This window comes from Choloepus didactylus, chromosome 4, assembly GCF_015220235.1.
Source record: "Choloepus didactylus isolate mChoDid1 chromosome 4, mChoDid1.pri, whole genome shotgun sequence".
Classification (NCBI taxonomy): Eukaryota; Metazoa; Chordata; class Mammalia; order Pilosa; family Megalonychidae; genus Choloepus; species Choloepus didactylus.
Window position 1 is genome coordinate 156,176,289 of NC_051310.1, and position 11,373 is coordinate 156,187,661.

An 11,373-nucleotide genomic window follows, 5' to 3' on the forward strand; every position below is an offset into this window, starting at 1 on the left:
CCAAACTCTTAACTAAGGTCTTTAATTTCATTGTCTTTTTTAATCCTCATAACAACCTTGGAAAGTAAGAATTAGTATCAAACTATGTTAAAAATGAAACACACAATTTTCCTAATGTTTAATAGTCCACGACCTCCTTAGGATTTAGTGCAAACCACTCCCTACTGCCTTCCTGAATTGAGTAACAAGAAGAAAACTCCAACACAATGAATAAAAATTGATGATCAGTGGTATATTCAGGAATGGATCATGGCACCCAACCCAGCTGATGTTGCCCATCTTAGAGCAAAATATCAAGAAAGTCAAGGGGTAGGAAAAATAAGGTCTAAGCTGAGAAAAAAAAGAGCCCATTAACCCTATAGAGCAGTGCAGTCCATGGTATGAGCCAGAAAGGTAATTTTAAATCTTCTAATAGTTGCATGAAAAAACAAAGTTAAAAGCAACAGTTAAAATTAATCTTAATACTAAAATGTATTTAACCCAGTATGCCTAAAATCTTATTTCGACATGTACTCATGATAGTTTACAATCTCCTTTTCATACCGAGTCTTTGAAACTCAGTGTGTATTTTATACTTATAGCACATCTCCGTTTAGATGCTGTATTTTCAACAAAGTGAAATATAATCCTACCTGAACAATAAAGTTTTTTTCACTGATACAGTTTTTAAATTTAAATGTAATTGGAATAAAAAGTTAAGTTCCTCAGTCGCAACTGGCCACACTGCGCTCAATAACCACATGTAGTTAGAGGCTAATGTATAGGATAGTGCAGCTATAGAGAGAATTCTACACATCTGAACTTTCAAAGAACAGTAGCAATTCTGAAACTTCACTAGTTCTTTCTCTCTATGACCTTTCTCTGGAAAAGTGGACAGAGAGGAAGTCAAAATCCCGGGCAGAAAGAATAGGAGAGAGGCAGAATCCTGGATGAGATATCCTTGGAGATATTCTTGAGGTCTTTGAAAAGAGTGGGGAATTGTGCCTTGTGCATAAAAAGCACTAGACAAATGGGAGCTGATCTCATCATCCTGTGGAGGAAGTCTCCTTGACTACAGGGGTTAATGGACTATGATGACTGTGCCCAAATCTCAGAAGGCTCTGCAGTGGGGTTTCCATCAAAATTGAATAATTATTTAATAATTCCCCTTCTCCAATTATTTTTTCCATACCATTCTTCCTTCCTTACAATATTTTCTCTCATTTGTCCTTAATATCTTTCTTCTAAGCCCTCACCAACCCTCCTTTATCTAAACACACATAGGTCTTTTAAATTTGTTGAGTAGTTTGCTTAATTTCTCAACTGGGGTATGTATTTTTGGGTGTTTCATTTATTCGTGTATCCCCAACACATAGAACAATGCCTGGCACATAGTTGGAACTCAATATATATAAATGAAAGAAATCATGAGTTATCATGACCAAAAATTAACAACCAAATAAAAGAGAGATACATTCTAGGATCTATGAAAATATTAGGTAAAAACTCATGCACTTCCTTATTCATGATAAAAAGTAACAGGATATATTCTAAAGCCTCACTCACTCATTTCCTTATTCATTTATTCATCTGTCCATACCACCAGCAAATATTTTATCAAGAACTTCCTCCCTTTATTTATTTATACACTTGCATTTACTCTCTGCTTATACAATTCTGAATCATGCTTATTCATAATTCACTTTTTTCACTAACATCATCCTTGGTTCATATCCAAACATAAATCCATCTTTTGACAGTTATTACAGAAATTTGTACAAATATCTTTTAAATTTTTTTTATCACTTTGCATGTGTCACTAAGTTAATTTGAAAATGGATGGTTAGAGAAATTGGGAAGAACCAGAAAAAACATGGTAAACTGTTTTAGTTTCCCAACTGTAAAAACAAATACTACACAATGGGTTGGCTTAAACAATGAGAATTTACTGGCTCACTTTTTTTGTGTGTTTTTGTTTTTAGAGAAGTTGTAGGTTTACAGAAAAATCATGCATAAAATAGAGTTTTTATATGCCACCTTATTAATATATTAATGTGGTATATTTATTGTAATAAAAATATGGAATGCTTCATGAATTTGCATGCCATCCTTGTGCAGGGGCCATGTTAATCTACTCTGTATCATTCCAATTTTAGTAAATGTGCTGCCAAAGCAAGCACAGCCCCATAGTTTTGAGGCTAGGAGAAGTCTAAAATGAGCAAAAGCAAGATGATGCTTTCACCCCAAAGACTGTGTCATTCTGGGGCTGGCTGATGGTGATCCTTGGTTCTTGGCTTTTCTGTCACACAGCAGTGCACATGGTGGCTTCTTCATTCTCTTTCAGGTTCCATGGACTTCCAGCTTCTGCCTGCCCTCCTCCCCACCCCTCATCATCCCCGCAAACACCCCCCCCCGACTCTCTACTTCTCTCTTTGTGGCTTTCTCTGTAAGTCCTCCAGTAATAGGATTAACCTATCCAGATTCAGCTGGGCCACACTTTACCTGAAGTAACCTCATCAAAATATCCTATTTATAATGAGTTCACACCCACAGGAAAGGATTAATATTAATAATATGGTTTTCTCTCAGATACGTAACTCTAAGCCACCACATACTTATAAGCAAAAGAAGGAGAATTTCAGGAAGTTTTGATTGGCATATGCCAAGCAGCTCTGAGAAAATTCTCACAAATCCACAAAGGGAGAGATGGAAGAACATAAACTGTTCACAACATTAAGTAGCACTCATGAGCAGTCTATTGCCATAACCATGAAGGCAATAAAAATAATTTAAAATGCACAACAAATGAACCACCCGTGCTCTACCACCAGGAAACAGATAAATCACCCACCTTAAAGTAGAGGAGTGGGTTGACTCTTGTGCCGGTTTGAATGTATTGTGTCCCCCAAATGCTATTATCTTTGTGGTCTTGTGGGACAGACATTTTGGTGCTGGTTAGATTTGCTTGGAATGTGCCCCACCCAGCTGTGGGTGGTGACTTTGGTGGGATACTCCCATGGAGGTGTGACCCCACCCATTCAGGGTGGGCCTTGATCAGTGGAGCCATATAAAACATGCTGACTCAAAGAGACAAAACGGAGTGCAGCTGTGAGTGACGTTTTGAAGAGGAGCAAGCTTGCTAGAGAAGAATGTCCTGGGAGAAAGCCATTTTGAAACAGAACTTTGGAGCAGATGCCAGCCACGTGCCTTCCCAGCTAACAGAGGTTTTCCGGACGCCATTGGCCATCTTCCGGTGAAGGTACCCGATTGCTGATGTGTTACCTTGGACGTTTTGTGGCCTTAAGACTGTAACTGTGTAGCAAAATAAACCCCCGTTTTATAAAAGCCTATCCATCTCTGGTGTTTTGCATTCCACAGCATTAGCAAACTAAGACAACTCTTTTCTGCTTCTTTGTTCCATATGTTCAGAAAAATGTTTCCACCAACCAGAAAATCATGCTGATGTTCTTATACTATCTTCTACTTTAAAAAGTTCTTCCTAAATATTCTTCAAAATTGCAGAGCCATTGCAGGGTGTTTTGTTTTGTTTTGTCTTGTTTTGTTTGGAAGATGGCCTGCTAATCCAGTTCCCCACCACTACAGATTTCTCATCCATTTAATAATTGAAAACATTAGACAACTGAAGTATAGGAAAAAAAGATCCAATACACTGATGGTGACACAGTGCATCTTTAGAAGCTGCTGATTTCTAGTTCCCTTAAAATATGATTTTCTGAAAATGTACTTATTTCACCTCTGTTCTCAAGAAATAACTTCACTACATTATTGCTTCTAAGTTATTTCCACCCTGAAGATTCCATTCTATTCTCTTCTGGCTTCCCAAATTTCTGTTTAAAGTCAGCTATCAGTCTGATTGTTACTCTTTTGAAGGAAATCTCTCTTTCCTCTGGCTTCTTGCACAATGCTTCCTTTGTTTTTGTTTTCTGCAGTTAACCGATGCAGAATTCTGCAGCTAACAATGATATCTTTCACAGATTGAAAAGGCCAAAAAAAAAAAAAAAAAAAAAAAATCCCAGAAAATTTAAATAAAAGGAAATCTATACTTAAATATAATCAGAGTAAAACACATAAAACCATAAATCAAAAAGAAAATCTGAAAAGCAGCCACAGGGGGAATTTAACAACTAATTGCATTCGAGAAGCAAGAAATAAACCGGTAGCTGACTTCTCAATGACAATGGAAGCTGGAAAAGAGTGGAATGCTATCTTCAAAGATGAGAGGGAAAATAACAGCCAACATAGAATTTTAAATAAAGCAAAACATGTCCTTCAAGAATGAAAACAGAGAGATTTTGAGAGAAAAGCTACAAAATTTATCAGCAGATCCACATTAAAGGAAATTCCAAAGGTAAATGGGAAATTATCCCAGGAAGAAGGTTAGAGACAGAAGAAGGAAGGAAAAGCTGAAAAACTAGAGGCATATCTAAAACATAAGAATATATAGAGATGATGAAAGCAAAAGAATAGGCAAATGTATCACAAAAATATATTCCAATAGAGTTGATGTAAATATATTAATATTAGATGAAGTAGACCATAAAGCAAAAAGGATTTTTGGAGTAACCAGGATTCTTCGCAATGATTAAAGATTCAATTTGCCAGAAAAATAAAACATGTCCCTAAAAACATGTACTTTGCCTATTGCAAAATTTGACAGAATTATAACAAGAAATAGACAAATCCATAATCCCAGAGGGAAATTTAAAATATTTTAGCGTGTGATAGAACAAATATCTAGAAACCAGAAACAGACAGCCGCAAGCCCAGACTGAAAAAGTCTATCACAGTTTCAGTCTTAAAACCATCCTTGGGCCCCAGCCTTCCATAATCAGGGAAAGAGATGTGAAAGCCCTGAGGACCCAGGAAGGGCACATGCCTCCAAGCCCATTTTAGATAACACCTAAGAAGAAGAATAAACAAGGGATTAACAATAATTCCTTTAATATTAATAATATTAATATTCTTTATATTATAGTATATTATATTACAATATAATATAGTGGTATAAATTACTATAAATAATTTATTAACAATAATAAACAAGGAAGAATCTCCAAAAGACAGACTCAGGGGCTATTGAGAATAATCACCAAGGACTTTCTTTTCAGGCAGCATAATAAGGGCTGCTGAAGGAATGTGCTCCCACTCTCTAAGGTAGAAAACTTGCACAGTGCCTTTCCTGCAACATCCTAAAAGAGCTCTGGACCAGCTTCTGAGGATCCTGTTACTCACCCCACCCCCCACCCCCCTGCCCTGGGGAGGGCCCTGACCCAGAGGCTGCAACAGATATTTAGCAGACACTGCATATTATCTGAGAAGCTGCAAAGGTCCAGCTTAACTATTGTCCTTCCAGGAAGCTGCCCGGGGTAGTTAAGGGAGAGCTGGAAGAGGGGAGAGAGGGCCTGAATTATACTGCCCTAACAACCTATGTGATTGTACTCAAACAAGAGAACCTTTCTGAGCCAGTTTTTAAATTATAAAATAGAGGTAAACATGTTTTCCCAGTCAGTCTCACCATGTTTTTTTACTAATTGGGATACCACATGTGAAAGAGAAGAATGCGATGCCAGTGTAAAGGGCTTTGTTGTGAAAGGTTTAAGCCAAGCTGTGCGTGTCCTTAGAAGGGCAACTGTGGGAATGAGAATGGAGAAGATTATCTATAGGCAATGAGGATTGGGACTTAGACAAAGCCCCAGGAACTGCCTCACCCCTTATCATGATCTAAGAAGCAGATTTATGAATTGTGGCTCCTCTAGACTGAGCCTCTAGCAGCTCATGATGTCCCTCTGGGTGGGAATGTAGGGAGGGAATGGAGGGTTTCCCACTGTCACTAACAACACATCCTCGCCTGTCCTCACTGCCCACGGGCTGCAGCCACACATAGCTGCCCATCACCTCAGGGTAGCTTCGAAAAGAAACAAATGACCCTCGATAGTCCTTGTGGCAGAGCTCATCTTGTAGGCTTTTATTTTTTCACTTGCTTTGTCTCACCGTACTTCATAAAGGCTAGTTAGAGGGTAATTGGGACATACAGTCTTTGTCTTCAGTCCTTCGCCATTCCTGCATCTTTATTTGCCTCCCTCCTAAGACACTGCTCTGTGACATTCTAATACTTTTTGTCCACCCAAAGCCTATTGTTTCCAGTCACTGAATTGCTTTTCACAATCTTCTTTCACCATATTGATTTCATATCCATCTCCCAACCTCATTTGTAAAAGGAAGTAGTTTATAATTTATCTACAATTCTATGTAACTTTCTAAGGTAAACTTTCCTTGACATGTTGTAATGGGAAAGGGAATGTTAGAGACGGAGATTCAAAGAAAGTCACCTCAAAAGGTATATTTTCAGTTTCTGTGACAGTTGAACAGGAAGGATGTTTCATGATAAAATGCTGTTTCCCACACTACTAAACTATAGCACAGGACAACTGCCAGCACATGGAATGGCTCCCGTGGGCAAGGATGCAGCATAAAATGCAAGCATTTTTTTAAGAAGCATCTTTGTTCAAATTTGTCCATAAGGTTAATATAATTTCACAAAGGGGAAAAAATGAATAGAATAATATGCAATATCTATTACCTAAGACAGATGTCATTTACATACCAATCACTGCAATAACTGTCCAATATGTAACATTTAGAGAACCTTATCCATTTACATTTAATACACTAAAAGGCAATAGGATGGCAGATATCTTTACTTTACTGATAAGAATCTGAGGTTCAGATGTTATCTGACATGGATTATAGGGCAAGTAAGTGTCAGTCTTTTGGCTCCTTTACATCATCCTGCACTCAGAGAACATAATGAGGACATAACAGATCACCATAAGATAGGAAAAGACAGGGTCCTTCATGTTAGGAAGAACATTGCCTACTTCAACTGACCTAACCACTTCATTACCCTGAGTGCCCTTTGTGGGAAAAAGTGAAGGAAACTAAAAATAAATGTAAGAAATCCCAAATACAGCCCCTTCTACAGGGAATGAGAAAGAAATCTAACACTTAAGATATCATGTTTCTGCTACTTAGCTGTGCCTCTTTGAGGAAGTTACTTAACTTCTATGAAGGTCAATTTCTTCAGCAGAAAAATGAGGATAATAATACCAATCTCAAAGGGATAGTTTGAGGATCTAATGAGTTAATGTACATAAAAGGGCCTAGAAGAGTTCTCACCACTCTGTCACTTACATTATATTAGGCATGTATAATGTGTTACTCTGTGGTAGGTAGTGTACATTGCTTATCGCATACACTCTTGTCCACTCTGGAAGTTCAGAGAGATTAAGTCACATGGCCAAGGTCACCTGGTTTGGGAGTTGAAGAACTTGTATTTGAGTGATATCTAAGATTTGAAACCTTGACTCTTTTTGTTGTCAAGCCTTTCAGACAGTTTAACTTTAAGCCCTTTTCTGACAAGCAAACATGGTCTCAAGCTCCCCTGCCTCTTCCTTCACGTAGAACTTTTGCTAATACAATAAATGTGAGCCAGAGTGAATGATTGGTCAGAGTCACTAGATACACATTGTAATCAAGATTTAGACCCAAGTTTGCCTCCCAGACAGAAACAAAACAATCACCCAATTTAGCCCAAGAGCACTTTTTAAAACAAGAGGACCTGACTTCCACTCTGTGAGAACAAGGATAACAAGCCTGAGTGCAGAAGAGAAATAAGGTGCCATCAAAGGAATATTTTTGAGAATGCAAATTCTTGGGAAGCACATTGGTGGCCATAGCCCCTCCAGAGATACAGAGACCACTCCTTCCTCTCACATGGCCAGTCCTCAGCTCCACCCACCTCCTGACAGTAGGACCAGTGAATAAATTTTCTCATGGTCACTGTCTACTGTCCTGGAGCCTGGGGCAAGTTTCACTTTGTACTCACCTCTACAAAAGCATCAGAAAATATGGGACTTGGGCTTGCTCAGCCATTCTGCTTCTAACCCTTCCAGTAACTGAGCTAGACCTTCTTTGGTCCCCAAATCTCTCCCCACAGTCCTGGAGCTGTATTATTTCCTCTACTCAAAAGAGGTGCCCATCCCCCATCTTCTTTTCATTTTATTAGGATTCCTGGAAGATATCTTCCTTCTATGACAACTTTAAATAGAAATAATCTATCTTTTAAAGCAAGATTTTCTTTCTGAACAAGCTCACCAGAATCATTTGATATGACTCTCTGACATATCAATTCTAATTAAAAGATCATATGAATAATTAAAATCCACAGCAACTGTATTTGTTAGGCTGCTTCAGGTTGCAGACAACAGGCATATGGGTTTCTGAGTTACCTTGGTGTTTTTTAAAATTTTCCCTACAAATTACTGCTAATAGTCAAGGAGAGTGAGAACTGTGTTCCTAGAAGCCTGGGGGTATATAGTCCCCTGTATGTGTGAAATTTCTTTGAAATCTCATGTTCTATCTTTAAAATTCACATGTTACATTCTGTTCTGTAACATATCCACATTTGCTTTAATATACAAATAATACATTAAATTGATGATCCAGAAATGAATGCCAAGTTCATCCCAGGACCTATTGTCACCCCTCCTATATTTTCCTTTAGGGGATGGAAATATATTGCCAGAATTCTCAAGGAAATGGGGAAGCTTGGGAAATCATCTCAGTACTTTCAAAGCTGAGACAGCATTTCTCACGGCAACTGGAACAATGCTCACCATTTCTGAGACTGCAACTGCAGTGATGAAGGCCACAGGAGGCCGAGATCTAAGGATAACAGTAAACTTCTCACCTTTTGGAAATAGGTGACCATCTGTAGCTCTCTGTCATCATTGGAGTCACAAAAATTAGACACTATCTGAATTACCTGAGTGAAGATTTGTTTGTTTATGCTCTAATAATGTATCACACAGTCATTGAAAAAGAAAGAAAATAAGATACTTGAGGTTACCTATGTTTCTACTTGGTGGGAAATAGTAATTCAAATGAAGGATCTTGCCACAACATAAAAGGAAACGATAAGCAAGGTAAATACACAGGAAGAAGTGAATCTCAGGCAGACTCTAGACCACTAAGAAAAAAAAATTAGCAATGAAACAAGGAGAGAAGGACACTCAGGGAAACAGTAATAGATTTCTCAGCTCTCTGAATTCTGAGGAGCACAATAGGATATAAAACCGAAACTGTGGACAGTGCACAGGGGCAGCTGATTTACCTAAATCAGGACCAAAGTTAGGCATTCCTCCAACACTCTGCCCAGATCTTAGACATTTGAAACTTCAAGCTTTTGCATCAATTTTATTCTTAAAAAACGAAACTCCTCTCTAAAATCCATTTTGTAAAAATGAGATTTTACTGTTTTTCAAAGTTTTATTTGCTTCTTTAAGAAAAGCCAGAATGTTCACTGTGTTAATAAGCAATGATAACCTTCTTCTCCCATCAGTAGCTGCATCAGGAACCTTTTCTCTTCTTTTTTCTCTGCTTTTCATGTTAAAGGATTTTTTTTCAAATCCTTGGACGCTCATTCACACTTATTGGGATATAAATCTGGGATTTGAGCAAAAGAATAACCCTGATTCTTCAGTTTCAAGTATTTGTCTCACCTCACTCTCAACTAAGCTTGGTATCCCAGGAGCTTGTGCCCCTTTATTCAACATTTCGAAAAAAAATAAGGTTTTTTTCCTACTAAAGAATTTAAGAAGGAGTGAATATCTGACTTTTCCAGATCAGGATGGGAGATCTGAGAGTAAAATTGTACTTTATAAATTACACTTTATATTTGATGCATCCTGTTTAGAACTCCAACTCCCACCCCTCATTCTGATCTTCTGAGGTATCAGGTGGCCTAATTCTTGAGACTTTCAGAGCTTTTCATTGGAATTAACCACTGCCCTTTCCACCTCCCATAGGCACTTAGAATTCAACTTTCTTCACTCAGCTAAGTCAGTTACCACTTGTCCATCTACTCACATTTCCCAAAAGTAGCCCACATGCTGCGATTCCACTTCTGTTCTGCTATTTGGGGTTCATAACTTAAAAAAAAAAAACAAAAAAAAAACTTTTATTCTCAATTCATTTGATTATCAGAAGGGATTAGGGGAAAATATGTTTTCAATTCACCATGCTTAATCTTAAGTCTAGCCTTCACTGACTTTCCTTTCTGTCTTGCTCATGTCTCTATGACATTTCCTAGCATATAGTGATTACTCAGTAGGTATGCTTAGCAAATGACTAGGAGAAATAGGAGGACGAATAAAAGAATCTAAATGGTATGAAAGGACAGCAATATAGTATCTAGCCACTAGGGGGCAGTGTCTCCATTCAAAGAATCCCCTTCAAGGTTAGCTCAAGACCCAGGGAGATATAATCAGTGAGAAATCAGATTGGCTGCTGCACAGAACGCTTATCTTCACACCAGCACACTGTTTCTAGTGTTAGTCTTAGCCCAGAGGAGTTTCCTGAAGCAAAACTCCATTTAGGAAATAAGTCTTTGCTAAAGGGCTTGTGATAGGGATGGTCTTTGAAGGTTTATTAATAATCCTATGGATGCAGCTTGCATGTGAGTCTTAGAGATCCCAAAGGGGTGGGAATTCTGTGAGAGCATGGGGTGAGGATTTTTCCAAGTTTGTAAAAAGAGATAAAAGAAGGAGACAAATTAGAGAGGGGGAGAGGGAAGAAAGAAAATAAAGCACAGAGGGAGGGATGGGGATATGTGATGTATCCATCACAACTCTGAGAAAGGTGATCTGAAGACAATCTTTTGAATACCTTGTTTTGTCTTTCTAAACAGGTGTGAATGGCCAAGAGCTGAATCAGAGTCCTAAGTCTGTGTCCATCCAGGAAGGAGAGGATTTCACCATGAACTGCAATTCCTCAAGCACATTTAACATATTCCTGTGGTACAAGCAGGACCCTGGAGAAGCTCCCGCCCTCCTGATAACCTTATATAAGGCTGCTGAATCGACTAGAATTGGGAAAATGACTGCTCAGTTTGGAGCAACAAGAAAGGAAAGCTTCTTGAACATCTCAGCCTCTGAGCCTGATGATGCAGGCACCTACTTCTGTGCTGGGCAGCACAGTGCTCCCCAGGCACCTGCAGCCTGTACTCAAACTGGCATCTGGGACTCCAGCCTCTGTGTTGCCTCCAGCTCCTGCTTCTCTTGGCATGAAACATGATCATGCCTGCATGCAGCCCAGTGCCCCTGCCATTCCACTACTACAAACGCATGTGTCCAAGTGTTTATCTTCCAAAGGCTGTGTCCTTTGGTGAGTGTATATCCCCCCTCTGAATTCCTTATTAGTATAATAGATTTATTTACTTATTTTTGTAAGCAGTATAAGGAGAAACGATCAACACACAATCACAGTAGAAGTAGAAGATTTCAACACATCTCACTTAGAAATAAATATCAATAG

The 11,373-nt window shown here is 38.5% G+C and overlaps 1 non-coding gene and 1 gene segment (V, D, J or C); one reads left to right on the plus strand and one right to left on the minus strand.

Annotated features, from left to right (window-relative positions):
- Positions 1-2,052: 2,052 nt before the first annotated feature.
- Positions 2,053-2,159, minus strand: LOC119533515. The gene has a single exon (XR_005216645.1). It is a non-coding gene; the product is annotated as a U6 spliceosomal RNA (small nuclear RNA).
- Positions 2,160-10,358: 8,199 nt separating this feature from the next.
- On the plus strand, positions 10,359-11,133 carry LOC119532956. The segment is given in 2 exon segments: positions 10,359-10,516; positions 10,748-11,133. Coding segments are annotated over 2 exon segments (432 nt in total).
- Positions 11,134-11,373: the final 240 nt, after the last annotated feature.